Source organism: Girardinichthys multiradiatus, chromosome 18, assembly GCF_021462225.1.
Source record: "Girardinichthys multiradiatus isolate DD_20200921_A chromosome 18, DD_fGirMul_XY1, whole genome shotgun sequence".
In the NCBI taxonomy this organism is placed as follows: domain Eukaryota; kingdom Metazoa; phylum Chordata; class Actinopteri; order Cyprinodontiformes; family Goodeidae; genus Girardinichthys; species Girardinichthys multiradiatus.
Window position 1 is genome coordinate 8,880,197 of NC_061810.1, and position 19,825 is coordinate 8,900,021.

Consider the following 19,825-nt stretch of genomic DNA (forward strand, 5'->3'; position numbering starts at 1 on the left):
GTAGGCCGCGACGACAGTCAGAGACCTATCCTCAACCCGAAGGCGCAGGGATACGACCCTCTCATCCACTGGGGTAAACCCCAACATGAGACGGCTGAGCTGGGGGGCAACAAGCAAACCCACAACAGCCCGCCGCCTCTCCCCGTGGGCCACTCCAGAGTAGAAGAGAGTCCAACCACTCTCAAGGAGATGGGTTCCAGAGCCGACGCTGTGCGTGGACGCGAGCCCGACTATTTCTAGTCGATATCTCTCGACCTCCCGCACAAGCTCAGGCTCCTTCCCCCCCCAGCGAGGTGACATTCCACGTCGCTAGAGCCAGCCTAAGCATCCGGGGATTGGGCCGCTGAGGTCTCCACCTTCGTCCGCCACCTTCGTCCGCCACCCAATCCTCTTTGCACCTGTCCCTCACGGTTCCCCTTGCAGGTGGTGGGCCCACTGGGTTTATTTTAGTTTATTTTAGACATGAAATAATTGTGTTTCTTGGCCATTGTATTGTTTGCCTTCTACTTATGTTATGTTATGTTAGTGCTATGTGCTCACTTTTGGCTCCTTGAGAACATATACATAACACATGTGTTTTGAATAGTATTATTACAGTTTTGCATTGTTTTTGCTGTTTTTGTCTTGTTTCTGTTTCTGCAGCTAGATAATTGTATCTCTATTATCAAACTACAGAAATGGCCAAAAGGTTTAAAACGGAACACTCCTTGACCTGGAGGTGCGGGGTGTGAAGTGCCTCAGTAGCATTTAAAGAGACGGCACCAAAACGAGTTGCTCTCAGGCACACCTCAGAACCGGGGTAAAAGAGGAGCTTGTGGAGCTACAATAACAAGAAGTTCAGACCAAAGCATTGCAGTTCTACTTTATATAGACCACAACTGAATGATTTAAGTGTGAAAAGGAAGGATTTAAAAGCATTATATGTCCCCTTTAAACTGGTCAAACCTGAACTATATTTGACATAGATTTACTTGTTGTCACCTGACCCACATGCACAAATACTCTCAGGAGACCAGAAGAAAGTTTTAAACAGTTTATGAGGAAACAAAGATAATGAATGTTTAGGAGATCTTGATAGGGGTGGGTGTTCTGGGAACACCGGTCAGTAAAGTAACAAGGGAGTAGAGGAAGAAGTGAGCAGGGGAAAGGATGTTAAGGAAATGGAGGAGGCTTACTGGCTGTTGTTGGAGTTGAACGCCAGGAAGAATGAGTGGTAATCCGGAGGGAGAGGTCCGTGTGGTGGCTTGTAGCTGGTTGATCGAGAGCAGTGGTGCAGTGAGCAGTGGAGGTGGAGATGAAAGCATCAGAGGGCGGACAGGTTGTACTGAGGCAGTAGATGATGAGGAGCCTTGGGGTTGCCAGCCATGGAATGAAGACCAAAAGATTATCGTTTGTTGTGGGCATCTTGTGATGAGAGATCCAGAAGCACACAGAAGAAGAAGTTGGTCTGCCCAGAGGTTTGCCTTAAACGAAGAGAAGCACAAAGATTCCTACCATAGGAAAACAACACAGAGAGAATCATGAGACTGCAGAGAGCTTCAGGTTTACCACATGCGGTAACACTCAAGTGAAGGACTGGCAGCCAGCTCCTCATATACTTCTATTTTTCCAAATATATTTTATTACGTTTTTCATTTTCAGAACAAAACAAAACACAAACATTGCTCAGTTATGCTCAAAAAAGAACATAATACAAAGAGACACCGCAGTCAGCATTAGCCACATTAACAGATGTCTATCAACACATGCTTTAATAACAGCATCATCTATAACCAGGAAAATGCCCAAGATAAATAGCAGACACATTCCTGTCACCAGAGTCAAGAAAAGGTTTCCATTTACCATTAAACACAACAGTCTTAGAAAGTCCAGTGGGATATGTTCCATTATTAGCTTAAACCACCCAGAGACAGCAGGGGCTTTGTGAGAGATCCAGTTCAGTAAAATGTTCTTTCGAGCACAACATTATACAATCTCCTGTTATTCTTATTAATTATATGTTTTTTTGGTAAAACAAGAAGAAGGGTCAAGGGTTCAAGATCAAGATTAATTTTAAGAATGCTCCTCATCTCAAAAAGTGCAGACTCCCAATATGCCTATAACTTTGGGTAGGACCATAAACAATGTGTGAGTGTACCAACATCACTTCTGCATTTTAAGGTTAGCGCTAAGGAGGGAAATTGGTCTGTGTGAGCTGTAGTTTTCTGAACATTTTCCTTTCTTAAGTATCAAAAATATGTCAACTTCCCTAAGTGAAGGAGGGGGGAAGACCAGTACTAAAATAATTGTTCACCATATCTAAAAAGGGTTTTGTCAGCAGATCCTTAAACGCTTTATAAAACCCACTCCCAAGACTGTCAGGGCCTGCTGTTTCCCCTGCCTGAAGTGATTTAATAGCTTTTTGTACCTCAAATTCTGATATTTCAGCATTTGAACTAGCCTTGGAAAAGAACACCTCCATTAATGATTGAGCATCGTTGCTTAGCTCAGAAGTATTTAAGGTCTAATAAATTTCCAAAAAAGCAGTATTTATTACATCAGGCCTACTGAAGTGGGAACCTTTAATGCCAGAGATGGAAGTAACTGTTCAGGAAGTAATTTGTGTTTTTGTCAAGTAAGATAAATATTCACCCAGCTTATTTCCATGTTTGAACAGCTTTTGTTTGTGAATTAAACTTTATCTACGGCATGCTGTGTCAGAAGAGTGTTAAGTGAGCACCGAATGGCGTTAAGCGCTTTTAACTTGAATGGTGAGGGAGTTTTAACGTAATCTTTTTCTGATACGCTTAGCCTTTTTTCAAATATAACCTGTTGTTCTACAGCTTTATGTTTTTTACTAGATCTATACGAGATTATTAAGCCTCTACTGTAGGCCTTAGCAGTGTCCCAGAGCAGTGAAGGCTTACTAGCTGTAGGTAAGTTAACATTAAGGAAATTATTAAACTTTGTTGTATTTCACAAAACCATCATTTTTAAGAGTTAAGCGGTTTAACCTCCAATATTTCATCTGATCCCTGGAACTTTTGGTTATAACATCCAGATAAACTGCTGCATGGTCAGATACAACTGCAAGTAATTACCTGTTTAAGCACAAATTTAAGAACAAAAAAAACATCTGTGTGTTGCTTATTTTATGATTTATATGATTGGGAAACAAATGGAGTCCCTACTGGACGAGTGGAGGGCTCGCCAAACATCCACCAAACCCGCCTCCTCCATGAGAGCAGACATCTGCTTAGTTTGTTTAGGATCTGAAAGACAGCCAGTAGGGAGCCTATCAATCAGTGGGTTCATTAAACAGTTAAGGTCACCTCCCAATATACTTCTTTTTAACAGTGCTTAACAGATACTTGATTTGTAAAACCATCGTAACGTGAATTCAACATTGTGTATCATGCGTGTCTGTAAACATATTTATTTACAGTGCCGTCCACATTTATTGCCACCCCTGGTAAAGATGTTTAAAAGCCTTTGATTGAAATGGCAGAAATCAAAACCGAGAAAAATTATTATTAATTGTTGTTCTTACTGTAGATAATCGGAATTTTAGGTGTGTAGCTATTCTGCTCCATGACTTGTACATATCAACATACATTTGCCTTAATTGAAAGTGATGTGCTCTTGTTTTTCTCTTTTTAAAGAGTGCCTTAAAGAATCAACTAAAATAAACTATATACTAAAAATGCTTTCGATACTTTTATGTTAAAAGAATCGTTAGAGGTATTCTGTGAAGAACGACTTTGTTTAACTTCTGCTATTTTTAAAAGAAAAATGTACTCAAATGACATTATACAATAAACACAAGAGCAGAAGGAGGAGCTCCCACTTGGTGACATCCATGCCAGTACAGCTCCTGCTACTTCCTAAAACAAATATTTGGTTTATCAGCTTTATCAGGCAAAATATTTGTATTTTTTTCCTCAAGGCTATTTTCCAAATGACAACCAGCTGCAAATTGGCCAATTTGGTTCAAATCCTGTATCTGCTCTCCAGTTTTTTATGCTTTTTTAAATTATTGACACACATTACCTTACCTTATTGTGAGTTGTAAGCCCCAACCATAATGTCCAAAAGAGACTTTCTCCCATGTAATGTGTGTTTGTGTCTAATCAAACCAGGTCTTTTTAACTCTTGTGTTTCTTACATGACTGACAACCATCTGCTGTGTGGGTTGCTAAACATTCATGGAAACATAGAGCAGGGATGAGAATATGGGATTAAAATTCATGGCACAAGGTTTTGTGATAAATATTCAATGTTTGTGCTGTCAGTTTAGTTGCCCTGTGAAGAAATAAAACCAATAAAAACCTTTAAAAGACATTTATTTTGGTGTGAAAGCTTGCAGAAGACTAGATCATTTAAGGCTGCACATAACAAACCTTCCAATGACAGTAGCCACAAAACCCTGCAGCACTTAAAACCAGAGATACATAGAGAGAGGAATGTCTGATTATAAATTCAAGTAGATGTGATGCTTTTGTTTTGTATTGATTTCTGCTCTTTGAGCTGAATCTCAGGGCTGCTCTGGGCTCACTTCACGTCCATTGATGATGCACTGCAGCAGAGCACAACGGGTGCTAATGAGTTGCCCCGACAGCCACAGGGTGACATTCAGCATGGTGATACGTATAGGAGCTCTGTTGCTAGGCAGACTCACTCAGCATTAGGAGGATTTTGAGGCACCCAAAAATGTGTATTAGTTACACTGTAATACACGCTCTAATGAGTTAGCACTGAACACAGGAGGTCACTGCTTCAGTGCTGTGCAAAAGCATTCAAACTTGAATTTTTCCCCATTTTGTCCACGTTACATCCACAAATTCTAATTGGGATTTTATGGGATGGACCAGCACAAAGTAGTGCATACTTGTGAGATTAAAGCAAAATGATACATGACTTTTTAAAAATTTGCTAAATCCTGGGTTCATTACCACTCTGACACCCCTGAAAGAATTCAGTGCAACCTGTTGACTTCAGAGGACACCTAATAGGTAAGGAGAGTAAACAGAAAGAACAACCTGTCATAGTGTCACCGATTTGACCCACATGCAGTAACACTCAGAAACAGAGAGCAGTTTTGTCAGGTTTATTTAGAATCAGGAGTGGAACACGCAAAACACAGGATCCGCAGCAGGGCAACTGTACGGGAGAAGAAGGGTGAGTACACTGGCTGAACAGGACTGTAACCTGATGATTGGTAAGCTTACTTTGTCAGGGGAGAGATACCCGCCAGGCAGAGGGAGTGTGTAGAGCCTGGAGCACGGGTCGGTTGGTAGGACTTGCTGGAGCTCGGGTAGTCGCTGGTGCTGTGAGCCACCAAGGATGGACAGGGTTTCACGGATCGCACGGTGCACCGAGTTGCTGCAGACTGCCAGCTGAGCAAAGGTTCACGTAGTAATCTCTGTCCGTGGTTGTCTTGTGGATCTCCTGACTTGAAGGCAAGCGAGAGCAGGAAGCAACACCTACAGGACCAGGCAATTAGTTCAGGTTGTCAAGGCAAGAGAATGATTCTTAACGTTCACACAGAAAGTCAGGAATTGGGCTGGATCGAAATACCGCTAGTGGCAAAACACTCAGCCGCTGAGGTATTGGCAGTCCTCCCTCTTATAGTGCACAGGCTAATGGAGGAACGAACTGCACCTGCCACCCTCCGGGTTTCCACAGGCTCCAGCTGCATCTAATGGTGGAAAGGGGTTAGCACCTATCATGAGCACCCAGGCTCTGACACAAACAACCTCATGAACACAGCAGACATTTGTGATATAAAGTTGTGGTCAAATTTAAAGCAGAGTTACACGACAATATAACAAGCTTTTATATCATGGAGAGTTTTTCAGTTCATCATCTAAAACTGGAAAAGTATGGAACAAATGAAAACCTAAAAGGAAATGGCCAAATTTACTAAACTGGCAGGCTGGTCCAGGGGAACTTTAATCAGAAGCAGCCAAGTTGCCCCTGGTTACTCTTGAGGAGCTTCAGAGATCCACTGCTCAGATGGGAGAATCTGAGGACAGTACAAATATTAGATGTGCTCTTTAGCCTTCATGGAACAGTGGCAAGAAGAAAACCATTGTCAAAAATCAATACAAGACTTGTTTGCATCTTGCTCCAAGTCAAGATGTGGAAGAGGGTGCTTTGGTCAGACGAGACCAAAATTAAACTTCTTGGCCAACAAGCAAAATGAATGTGTGGCAAACAATTAATGCTGCTCTTGAGCACAACGTCCCCATTGTAAAGCATAGTGGTGGCTGGATGATAATGTGGGCATGCTTTTGTTTATCAGGAACAGGGAGGCTTGAGTTGATAGGAAGATGGAGGGAGCTAAAAACTGGGCAATCCTGGAAGAAAACTTGTTAGAGGCTGCAAAAGACTGGAGACTGAAGCAGAGCTTCGTCTTCCAGCAAGACTGGGACCCTAAACATGCAGCCAAAGCTGCAATGGAACGGCTAAGATCAAAGCATACCTTAGAGTGGCTCAGTCAAAGTCCAGAACAAAAGCAATATTTGAATACCGCTGTTTACAGATGTTCTTCATCAAGTCTGACTACAATTCAGTTAAGAAAGATGGGGAAAATATTCAATCCCTAGAGGTGCAAAACTGGTTGATATTACCCCAAAAGACTTGCAGCTGTAATTGCAGCAAAAAGTGGTTCTACAATGTATCGATTTAGGGGACTGGATAGAAACGCATGCTTTTCAGATGTGTGTACATTAAAATGTTTGAAAAACCAAGTGTAATTTTCTAACATAAAATCCTTATAAAATACATTAATGTTTGTAGTTGTAATGTGACCAAATAAGAAACAATTCAATGGGTGTGATTACTTTTGAAAGACAATGTATATGTTTATTTCTCCCTGTTGTGTTCTCATTACGGCAGTTTTCCCTGCAAAGTTGCATAGAAACGGCATGAAGAAAACACAGTTTAAAGTCCATTTTCACATCTATGGAGGACCCACTCAGAAATGCCGTCCCACAAACTCTCAGCTTTTTTTCCCCAGCAGTCTAGTTGGAGATCCCTCTGTGCACAGCAAGTGTGACAGATAGAAAAGCACACTCATGCATCTTAATTTGATCATTTGCTGAACACATGGAGGGAACAGAAACTCCATCTTCTTCATTGCTGAACCTAATGGTCCATTGTGCAGCTATTTGGAACATAATCATAGAGAGAAGCAAACTCCTTTATTGTATATATGCAGCTTTTTATGAGTCAATCTGTAGTGGTAGTTAAACTAAAATAAGTATTTCATTTTTTCCTACTCTGCAGTGAATACATTTAAACTTGATGTTGCAGACCAACCAAGGCAGACGGCTCCTGGATCTTGTTTTTGTCATTTTGTTTCCTGTCGCTACACCCCCACCTAAACCCCATTTTCCCATCTTGTGCCTCTGGGCAATCTAGCAGTGCCTTCCTCCTTCTCTTATCTGTCTCTCAACTCCTAGGTCATTTTGTCCCAAGCAATCACCCTCCCATGTTTCTATTTGTTCCATCTTTCATCCCGTATCTCCTCCCGCACCCTGCCCTTGTTTCCCCTGATGCCTCCTCCCCGGCTCTCTACATGGTCTAATCACTCCACTGTCACCACATTCAGATCTCTCTATCCGCCCGTCAGTGCCCTTGCTCTCCAGTTAGTGTGTGTGACAGAGTGCAGTGCCTCAGCATACTCCCACTGACAGCTGGCTGGAGCAGCAGCAGGAGCAGGAGGAGGAGGAGGAGGTGAGAGGGAAGGATGAGAGGAGGAAGAGAAAGGCAGGGAGATGGAGCATCATCCCCCTGCCAGCCCCCTCCCCCACCTCTCCAACCCTAGGCTCTCTCTGAGGAAGTGTCGGTGGTGCTGCTTTGATGCCGCCTACATCATGCAGAGGTCTTGTGCTGTGAGAATGCCTCCTGGCCTGCTTTGCCTCGCTTTACTGGCAGGAACTGGGCCACAAGTTGTCATCTGCTAAAAAGCCTTGCAAATTTCTCAATCCTATTACCAAGCACTACAAAAGCAAATATTATTCCTTCTCTAGTCAGGAAAAAAACAACATTTCAAAACCTCTGTGTTGACTGAAGTCATTTCTCTCTTTCTCCTTTCATCTTAAGTTTCCAATTATGCACTGTGAGACTAATCTAGCAGTCCAGCATGAGTATAAGCCCATAAAAATCCCAAATACAGTGCAAGTAGTATATGCTTAAAGTAAGCACAAGTAAAAATTAGCAGAGGTAAACATTAACAACTAGTTCAAGTACTGTCTTTGGTACAAATGATATTTCCAAATAGCAGGTAATTTGTAGGTTTAGGACAGTAATAGGCCCAAAAGACAGATGACCCTAATTGAAGGACACAGGGAAGAAAACGCTCTACGTGCTCCAGTCCTCTCGCTCCAGACACTATTCAGAGGAAGAGTGCACTTTGAATTAAATGTTGTTTGGAAAGGGGAACACACATAAAGAAGTGCAACGATAAACTGCTAAACTAAAATGAAAACCAAAACCAGAAAATGTAAAAGAAAACATAGTGAAGAATTTGAATGCATTAGATAAAAGCCATATAATCAGCTTCAGGATAATCAAGGGTCTACAGTTACCTACATTATACAATAATGTAATAAATTATGACTTCAGAATGTAATAAAAGGTAAATAGAACTGCATTTTGTAATAGTTTCTGTAATTATGTAAAAACATTATTACATTTTTCAGTGGTTTTTGTAAAATGCGGCGCTTCCTCTTTTTTTTAAAAATGATTCACAAACCAGTCTTTGTGTTTCCTCATTTTCAATATACATTTATTAACTATCATGTATTATATCCTAACATTTAAATCATTGAATCTCTGTTTAATCAATGCCAAACCTGTGGTCATTTAGTCACTTAATTATCTTCGTTGCCAAGGCAGGAACACCTAGACATGTAAACTTTTTTCAATGCATGGGCTATCTGAAAAATGACAACCCATGTTGTAAAAAAAATGGGACATTTGGTGATCACATAATTCTACAAAGGGCTGCTGAAATTTTCAGTGTTCAATTTTTTCTCATCTCCTCTTTGGGAATGGAAGCCTCTTAAAAATGTTTTCAGTCTAACACATATTTAAATGAATTGCCATTGTTAGTGATTGGCCACATTGCAGAAGGGCATGGAGATCATTACCCGAGTCTGGAAGGGTCAATCTGTACTATAACTGAAAATATACAGGAAGCTCAGCAAGAAATGTTACTGGAGACCGCATCACACCAGGAACGTGAAATGAGGAGCTAATACAGCACACAACCACAGAGTATGAACATCTCACTGATGAAGTCTAAGATGATGCCCAGCCAAACAGAATCCCATGTGATGTTCTATCAAGCGGACCCCTGATAATGATGAAGGTGTGAAACATAACATCCCCATTTTTCCAACAGAATTGTTGTCATTTATTGTGAAGGTAACCCTTGAAGCTGACATGACAATGCTCGGGGTACTCAACAGGGTTTCGGAAGAGCTAATAATCACTACATGATGGTATCTTTTTTATGCTTGAAATTATCATAAGTTGTTGAACTAATAACAAAATTTAAATGTTTGGCATTTATTAACCAGAGTTTCAGAGATTAAATGTTAGGGTTAAATTGCATGACAGTTAATAAATGTATATTGAAAAGAATGAACACAAAGACTGGTTTGTGATTGTTTATTATTTATTATCATGTGCCACATTATTAAGTTATTACTTTTAAAAAATAGGAAATGCTGCATTTTGTAAAAAGCACCACAAAATGTAATAGAAACTATTACATTATGTTAACTATTTCAAAATAGTTTTTATTACATTTTCTGGCGATTATTACAAAATGTGGTTTTAGTGACGTTTTATTATGTTTTGAAATCCTAATAATGTGGCGATATTACATAATGCAGCTTTACAAGCATAATGTATGTGAAGCCAAGACTTCACCAAGAAACACCTGCAATCTGTGGACTAGTAAAAAACAAAATTCTTCTTTTTGGGTCTAAGGTCCACAGGCTTCTTTGTCAGATGACCCCTAAACACAGATTTCAAGCCGGAGCACTGAAGCATGGTGTTGCAGGCATCATGATATGGGGATGTCTCTCATGCTGTGGTTTCTGGCATAATTAACACATAGTAGGAATTATGAATCTGTTTGAATATACCAGAGTAGTTGCAGAGATCATGTTGCTTTATGCTGAAAAGAAAAGTCGCTGAAATATGTATTTCAACAACGACGACTCCAAACCCATTAGTAAGCCGCAGAGCATCTTGGTTTAGGAGCAACACAATTATTGTTATGAAGTGGCCGGCCTAATCCCTGGACCTTAATCTAGTAGTGTCATACCTGCTTGTGTTTTTCTTATATAACCTGGTCTAGTCCTTTGTTTTCTGTCTCCCTGCACCCCAAGCCCACACCTGTTCTGTGTTTTCCAATGATTGTCTTGTCATGTTTGTCATTGGTTCAGTTTTTGTATTTAAGCCCGTTTGTTTCCGTTGTTCCCCGCTGGTTCCTTATGTTATGTTATATTATGTTATGTTATGTTATGTGTATGTGTGATCTTATGTGTTGGCTACCCTGTCTGTGTCTTGCCATGGATAATAAAGACTCATCTTACCTGAAAACCTCGAGCTTCTGGAGTTCTTCCCCACATTTTGGTCCAACAAGAAACCAAACTATGACAGAAGAAACCAGCCAATGGGACCAAGCGGGAGGAATGGTGAGGGAATTCAAGAGGGGTGAGATTCTGGCCAAATTATTTTCTCACCTGGTGACTTCTCCCAGCTCACCATGGAGAAGGTTGGAAATAGCTGGCAGCCTCCAAGACTGGCACGAGGTGAGGAGGGATTTTTTTTCCTGATCCTTGGATTCACCACATCATTGAGGCCGAGCGACAAAGGACCCTGGGAGAAATCGCCGCTTCAATGAGGAGGTCTCCTGCCCCATCCTCCGCTCGCCTCTCCACTGAAGCTGGAAGCGGCTTTCCAGCTCATGATTTAGCTCCTGATCAGCCATCGCCGCTTTTTCCGACTCCTAATCCAGTTCCTGTTTCTGTTCCGGAGGGGTTCTTAGATGAATCGCCTCCACAGCCCCATCCTGTTTCTGGTCCTGTTCTGGAGGGGTTCCAGAACAGCCCTCACACTCTGCCCACACACTCTGTTCCTGTCTTTGAGGGGCTCATGGATGGACTGCCTGTACTTCCTGCTCCTGTTCCCGGTCCTGTCCTGGAGGGCTCCGAGGACGAACTGCCTCCATCCCTGGTTCCCGTTCCGGAGGAGTTCGTGGAGGACCTGTCTCCACTTCCTGTTCCTGTCCCTGAGGGGTGCCTCCTGTGTCTTAGCGGCTCCGCCACAGATCTCCACGGCCTCACCGAATCTCCCAGCGGTCTCCGCATCGCGCCTGTGAGCTCCACTGTGGGTTCTCCTGGTCCTGCTGCCGGCCGTCAGATCAACGGCTCCTACGTCACCGGCCTGCTCAGCTCCTGCGTCGCCGTAGACTGATGTGGAAAAATAATTTTAATGGTTTTTTCAAATTATTACAAATAAAATGAATTTGTACTCAGTCCAATTTACTGATACCCTAAATAAAATCTAGTCTAACCAATTGCAGATTGAGTAAATAATTTGTACAGGTGCATTTTGGGCTGTAGCTCTCAGAGTTGGACATAAAGAAACACTAATAGATGCAAATTAATTACTTAAAAATCACACAATGTGATTTTCTGGATTTTTGTTTTAGATTCCGTCACTCAGTTGAAAAGCGCCTATAATAAAAATTTAAAACTTTGCAAGTGGAAAAATCTATAATCAATATCGACAGTGTTTGAAATACTTGTTCTCCCCACTGTATCTGCTTTCTCCTGATGCGGGATGCTAGCAGCTATATTAGACTGCCCAGATTGGCGAGGTTTGTTTGATATGTGTTTTGAGTGTTTCAAAGCTGGCGTGTCACACAGAAGCACTGCTCAAGTTAACTGTGTGACCTAGCTCCCTTCTGTCGCCTCATTTGTCCTGTTGATGAAGGTTGTTGCTACAGTATAAAGAGGAAAAATGTGAAAATTGTTTAAGGGGTGAGAGTAAATTAGCTGTTAACTGTATATTAGTAATGCATTATTCAGTAATGGATGTTTCTATATAAGACAGTTTCAGACTGAATATGTTGCCTGCATAATACTCTGGAACCTCTGGAGATTATTGTGCAAAGAAGGATTCTTCATAAAATGAGGAACATTATGGAGAACCCTGAGCATCCTCTTCAAGAGACTGTGGTTGAGTGTCTTCAGACTGTATCAGGTTCACTAATCTGTGCACAGGTTGGAGTGTGCTGTACCTCTATCACCTTTTTTCCTGGTGGGTGCGGCTGGAAGGTGCAGCTCCTTAGCTGTTTCCCATAAGGACAAATCAAGGAAGACTTAAAAGGAGCATGCAGCCAAGACGCCAGATTGATAACGCTACCAGTGTAATAAAATCAGGCCCTTAAGTCACTTAAGTGTTTTCCAAGCCGTGTCATGTTTTGATTGTCCTGTGTGTCATCCATCTTTCAAGGACCCCACTTGGACCTATGGTTTCCTTGCTCCCTGAGGTCCAAGGATTCTTCCCCATTGGAGCCAGCTGTTCAGTTTCTCCCTCGCCCCAGGAGTTGCCTCCCTCCTGCTGCTCTCAGCCTCTTTCTCGCCTGCCTGTTCACCCTCCAATGGAACCTCACCGCCGCCTGTCAATCACAGCCTCTATGGTTCTCTCACCTCATAGATTTTCCCTCCAAAAGTAATATGAAGTTCCATCTTGCAAGATTACACTGCTGGTTATCCCTCTGCTGAACTCACCTGTTTCCCTCTGCCCAGGCTGACTCCGTTTCCAGGAATCCAGAGGACTATCTGTGCTGACCTGTTGTTAAATAAAACCATTAAAAATCTTTAATTCCTGCCTCAGTAATTGTAGCCTACTCCAGAGTCAAAGAAATCCTGCACTATGACAGTCAGAACCTTCTTCAGATGTGCTGTAAGTCAGACCGCTTCAGGAGATCCTTCCTGCCCACAGCCATCAGCATCTACAACGGCTCTTTGAAGAAACCTGAATAATATGAGCTATAACAACATTTAATTTACCTTTGGGATTAATAAAGTATTTTTGAATTTCAATTGAATAACTGTCACGTTTTCTGAATAAAAAGTACCTGTTTTGTTTTGTTTGGTGATTGTACCAGTGACTTTGTTTTGTTAGGTATGTCTACGTTTCGAGGAGGATATCATGGACCCAGTAGTTAAACGGTGGTTTAGTGGTGTAACCACATCACAAATGTAGAATTAGAAAATCTTGTTTGATTTAAAGAGTTGTTAACCAGGATCACAAACCACTTAGCGTGAACTAGATTGTTAGGATTAGTTAAACCAAATGATCTAAAGAATAAGGTGGATCTGTTAAGCTTGGTATTGTAAGAAAATGAGCTCTGAGGGACTTTTCAGATGTCGCATGTCCTTGGCCTTCTCTTTTGAGTCATACTTTATGAAAAATGTTTGGCACATATTTGGTACCTTCCTTTCATTTGTGGTTTTTTTTAAGAAATACTTTAGAAAGGCTATTTACAGGTCCTTCTCAAAATATTAGCATATTGTGATAAAGTTCATTATTTTCCATAATGTAATGATGAAAATTTAACATTCATATATTTTAGATTCATTGCACATTAACTGAAATATTTCAGGTCTTTTTTTGTCTTAATACGGATGATTTTGGCATACAGCTCATGAAAACCCAAAATTCCTATCTCACAAAATTAGCATATTTCATCCGACCAATAAAAGAAAAGTGTTTTTAATACAAAAAACGTCGACCTTCAAATAATCATGTACAGTTATGCACTCAATACTTGGTCGGGAATCCTTTTGCAGAAATGACTGCTTCAATGCGGCGTGGCATGGAGGCAATCAGCCTGTGGCACTGCTGAGGTCTTATGGAGGCCCAGGATGCTTTGATAGCGGCCTTTAGCTCATCCAGAGTGTTGGGTCTTGAGTCTCTCAACGTTCTCTTCACAATATCCCACAGATTCTCTATGGGGTTAAGGTCAGGAGAGTTGGCAGGCCAATTGAGCACAGTGATACCATGGTCAGTAAACCATTTACCAGTGGTTTTGGCACTGTGAGCAGGTGCCAGGTCGTGCTGAAAAATGAAATCTTCATCTCCATAAAGCTTTTCAGCAGATGGAAGCATGAAGTGCTCCAAAATCTCCTGATAGCTAGCTGCATTGACCCTGCCCTTGATAAAACACAGTGGACCAACACCAGCAGCTGACACGGCACCCCAGACCATCACTGACTGTGGGTACTTGACACTGGACTTTTGGCATTTTGGCATTTCCTTCTCCCCAGTCTTCCTCCAGACTCTGGCACCTTGATTTCCGAATGACATGCAGAATTTGCTTTCATCCGAAAAAAGTACTTTGGACCACTGAGCAACAGTTCAGTGCTGCTTCTCTGTAGCCCAGGTCAGGCGCTTCTGCCGCTGTTTCTGGTTCAAAAGTGGCTTGACCTGGGGAATGTGGCACCTGTAGCCCATTTCCTGGACACGCCTGTGCACGGTGGCTCTGGATGTTTCTACTCCAGACTCAGTCCACTGCTTCCGCAGGTCCCACAAGGTCTGGAATCGGCCCTTCTCCACAATCTTCCTCAGGGTCCGGTCACCTCTTCTCGTTGTGCAGCGTTTTCTTCCACACTTTTTCCTTCCCACAGACTTCCCATTGAGGTGCCTTGATACAGTACTCTGGGAACAGCCTATTTGTTCAGAAATTTCTTTCTGTGTCTTACCCTCTTGCTTGAGGGTGTCAATAGTGGCCTTCTGGACAGCAGTCAGGTCGGCAGTCTTACCCATGATTGGGGTTTTGAGTGATGAACCAGGCTGGGAGTTTTAAAGGCCTCAGGAATCTTTTGCAGGTGTTTAGAGATAACTCGTGGATTCAGATGATTAGGTTCATAGCTCGTTTAGAGACCCTTTTAATGATATGCTAATTTTGTGAGATAGGAATTTTGGGTTTTCATGAGTTGTATGCTAAAATCATCCGTATTAAGACAATAAAAGACCTGAAATATTTCAGTTAGTGTGCAATGAATCTAAAATATATGAATGTTAAATTTTCATCATTACATTATGGAAAATAATGAACTTTATCACAATATGCTAATATTTTGAGAAGGACCAGTATGTTATGGGACATAAACTCACATAAACAACCTCAGGCCCCCATACTATGTCTACTGTGGTTGCCTGTTTCTTTGGCCTTAAAAGTAGCACTTGAACACACCACAAACCTGGTTCTTGAAGGAACACGTTTCACATCGGAGGGGTTATTTTCTACCCGTAAAAAACGCCTTTGGTTAGCACACGGCTTCCGTTTCTAAATGTGTGAAAATGTGGTCATGAGAGGTGTGGGTGCAAGAGGACATCACACGTGAGCTGATGCTCCCAGCTTATTGAACTTGTTTCACTGTATTTTAAGAGGTCATTTTTCAGCTTTAGTCTTTTTCTATCTTATTTTTCGAAAACTCTGCCTCATTAACAGGCTTCTGTTGCAGCCCAACAAACCAGAATGTGAAATAAATTGGTTCTTACCGGGGAGCCTGCACTTTTTAAAAACAATTTTTGTGTGCAAAAAGTGTGAAACTTAATTAATTTCATTTGTTTATGGGTTTTTTATTGATGGATGAACCTTAATTGATGAGAATGTGGGTATTTTGGCTTCTGCCTTAGCCAGTTTGGTCACGACTTAAAGCACCTCTCAAGTTTAAATCATGCATTTAAATAATTGCATCGTTTAGGTAAAAGTTTACATAAAAATGTATATGCATAACTAAATCAATGGTAAGTCTATGTAAAGGATTCCACTGAAAATGCACTTTATTTACGTTTACCCATCATTCGAGAATACATTACCTTAAATGTTATTCTTACATTGAATTAACGTGTTACATCTGGATGTAAACTGGATGTTATTACATTACATAAAGTCTATGGTTTTTTGTAGGCACTTTGGTTGGCAATCACACTGACAACATGAAAATTTATTTTTGTTCACATAAACCCTGTGTCCTCTTAAGGCATCAAATGTTGGTTTTACTAAGCATTCATTATTCTCAGTCTCTGTCTATTTCTCCCTTTGCTCTCCTTTTGCCACCATACTCTCCATCGTGACCAAAACTGCTGCTTTCTTTGAATAGTGATCTGCCTTTGGTCAAAGGCATAACAGGCTGCAGCACAATAGAGGCTTTGGTGGTCCTGCAGGGCACAACAGACTGTGTCTGCTTGTTATCATTTTGTATGTTGAAGCTTTTGTATTTGTTTGTGCATGCAAGTGCACATGCTTCAGAAATAAGCATACAGGAAAACGGGATGTTTGTGTATTTTCTGCTTTTATCCCAGACTTAACAGATCGCAACTTTCAAATGCGGCTTTAGATATAATGGATAAAAAAGCAAAGACTTTACCTTCTTCAAAATCATCTCAATCTAAGATTTAACATCACACCAGTTTTGGCTATTTACAACAATCTAACATACACACAGCACACTGAATAAATGCTGTCACATGGATGTGTAAAAAAACATGACCATGGCTGAGTCAGTACAGGCTACAGTACAGATGTGAGGCTGCAAGCTCTTGTGTTTTTTTCAGTTTCTTGTTGTTCAGCTTCATCCTGCAGAGGGCACAAGTAAGTCACATTATACATATATGGAGCAGCTTGAGGCAGGAGAGCGCCTACACACAGGACTCCAATTTAAGAAGCGTCCCATACAAGCAATTTCTGGCCAGCCGCAGTCTTATGGACCTTACTTTATTTACAAGAAGCAACATTTTATGCATACAAATTGCATTTTGTTCCAAAATGACTAACCCCATGTGCTTAGAATGAGAACTCTGAATGCTGTTATGAGTGCATAAGTTGTGCATTGAAGATGTAAAGTGGTTGCTGTGGTTTGCTTTGTTCTGTCAGTGGGCTAGTTAAAAGGAAAGAAAAAGTACCAATACATATGAACATTTATATGGTTTACAATAAATCATTGCAGATAACAAACATAGACCTTACATTTCTATTCTTTAAACTTTTGATCTGGATTATTTTCTTTTGCTACATGCAGTATTTTACAAAAATATTCATAGCATTTCACATTTGTCTCGTTGCAACTTCAAAAGTTCCTGTATTTCATAGAACTTTTATGATAGTCCAAAACAAAACAGGAAAAGGATATAAGGTGTTTAATAATTTATAAATCAAAAACCAGTATAATATGGCTTGCATTTGTATTCTGATCCATTCTCTGATACCACACCTAACTTTAAAGACATTTTGTTCACATAAATCCTGACCTGTATGGTGTGTTTCTCTGTCTTTTTTAATTAGTTTTTTCCCCAGTTTTTAACCTATTTACTAATCAGATGACTTCTGGCACAATATATAAAAACAATTTAAAGTATTCAATTGATCTAACAGTCATGTTTGGACAGTGGAGGAAGCTGTGCCACCTTGCTGCACATTAATATTTATGTCTGTCGACCAGAGAGCACCTTCCACTTTTTTACATGATGTAAAAAGCAACACATAATATATGTATATATCGTTTTTACAAAATATTCGAATTTCATCTTATCCCTGCTTAATTGATAAATAGCTCCAGCTTTCTCAGTCTGTTCATGTTCCGCGACTTGCAAGAGACTTTTCGACATCCTCCTGTCTTTTCCAGAACCCGTCGAAAGAAAAGTAATACAACAGAGGATCCAGGCAGCAGTTCACGCTTGCAATGCAGCTCAGAACGGGCCTCAGTTCATCAAAGAAAACAACCAAAGACACCGGCAAGAAGAAAACTATGAACATCATCAGGTTCATGACAAAAATCAGCATTACGTTCAGTTTGTTATTGACCTTTGCAGACTCACTTAGATGTCTTTGGAGTGTACAGGACACCATAACTGTGGAGATAATGTTAACCATCAGCATAGTCAATAGTAACACAAGCTGAAAATAACCAATTGTGATTTCCAGCATCTTATCCTTTGACTGGTGAGCCAACTGGTGAGTCTGTGTCCCGTTGATTAGTGGGCCAATCACAGAATCAAAACACGTTTGATTGTCTAAAGTTCTCAAAAAGCCCACACTTTCAGGGACATTCACCAACAATACAATCAGCCAAATGAGAACAGATCCCTTTAATGCATTGGCTGGCGTTCGAATAAGCCTTGACCTCAATGGATAAACCACAGCCAGCAGCCGGTCCACGCTGATGAAGGTGATGAAGATGGAGCTTGTGCGGATGTTGTTGCGAAAGAGCATTGTGAACCAGACGCACCACATCTCCCCAAGATGCCAGCTGTCTGTAGCATAAAAGTAGACCCTCAAGGACAGAGAGATGATGAGCAGCAGGTCTGATATTACCAGGTTGACCATAAAGACGGCGCTGGGTGACTTGCCCCCATGGTGACGAAGCAAAATCCATAGTGACAGGATGTTGAGAGGCAGACCGAGAGCAATAATGGATCCATAAATAATTGCATACACTAGGTTCTTCATGTCTCACTCTGTTCCATTTGCTTTCTGGCTCTCGTCGAACAACAGGTTGGCCTCTGAATGAAAAGCAGAAAGGCACGCAAGGTACTGTAGTTGTGACACAGACCACAAGTGTTCGTTGCAACACACCGTCCACAAGATATGTAACAGCAAAAGAGGGAGTCTTGCATGCCAAAAGGTTTGAGAGCAGTGAAACAGGAAGCGAGTGAGCACGCTTTTTAGAGAGGAAGGTTTCAAACACCACAGTGGAAAGGTGGCACATAGAGTCTGTGGGAGATTAAAGTCGTAAAAGATTCTTGTGTTTGAAAATGACAGATAAACAAGAAAAACTGTGTTCCTTTCATGTTTACTTACATGAGCAAGCATTCAGAGTTTACAAGATCACTGATGACTGTAACAGTATTATTTTTAAAGTTCCAGTGCTTTTCCTCCATCACAGCAAAGCTCTACACTTAGATCACAAATATTTTCTAGCTTGTTTCTCCTCTGGGGAAGTCAGATTTGAGTCAATCCAGTTTCAATGAAATTTATACTTGTATGTGAATTTGCATATTCACTGTACCTACAAGTACTGAAGTCTGTTGACTGTAAAAGAAAAAAGTATACGTTGGGACCTCTGCCCACAGAGGAAATGTGCAACCTGACCTGAAATGTCATGTGGTTTTGATGAGAAATGAAAGATAAAAAAAAAAAAAAAATCTTGCCAAATTGAAGGGTCTAAAAAGCTCAGTTTGTAAGCTTGATTCATGTAAATGTGTAAATCAGACACCAAATATGAGGCAGAAGTAACAAGTGGGTGAGTTTAAATATGAATTTAAATGTATCAGTGCTCTATAAGCCAGGAGGTACGGTTATGAAAAAAGTTTGTTGTAAAGTTTGAATAATATTCTGATGCTTCAGAGCAGACAGTTATCCCAATCAGCAAGTTTCACTGTAAGAGTAATGTGAAGAAGACCTGTACTGTAGTACTGCAACCAAGACATACAGTCTGGCGCTGCGTGGGAATCCTGCAGCTCAATAAGCAGACTTTAAGGCAATGAAGGGAGGGCTTTCAAGGCAATGCTTGTTTGTTAGGCTACATCTTACCTTTGAATCATTCCAGCATAAAGTTATCCATAAGTGAAGAGGAGTACCAGTACGACCAGTACAAAAGAAAATTAAAGTGGTTTCTTGAACAGTCAGTCTGCTGTGAAGGTACAAAATTGTTTCTATTTTCTTGGTTGCAAGTATGAGAAATGCTTAAGGGAGATCAACTGATTTTGCTTCTCTCAGGTCCTGTCAGGCCTTTGATGGGCTTTC

The 19,825-nt window shown here is 41.0% G+C and overlaps 1 protein-coding gene across 1 annotated transcript; it reads right to left on the bottom strand.

Moving 5' to 3' along the window:
• Positions 1-16,357: 16,357 nt before the first annotated feature.
• On the bottom strand, positions 16,358-18,690 carry LOC124884278 (lysophosphatidic acid receptor 6-like). The gene has a single exon (XM_047392108.1). It carries the CDS (start codon positions 18,527-18,529, stop codon positions 17,654-17,656), a length of 876 nt encoding a protein of 291 aa, XP_047248064.1. The 5' UTR covers positions 18,530-18,690; the 3' UTR covers positions 16,358-17,653.
• Positions 18,691-19,825: the final 1,135 nt, after the last annotated feature.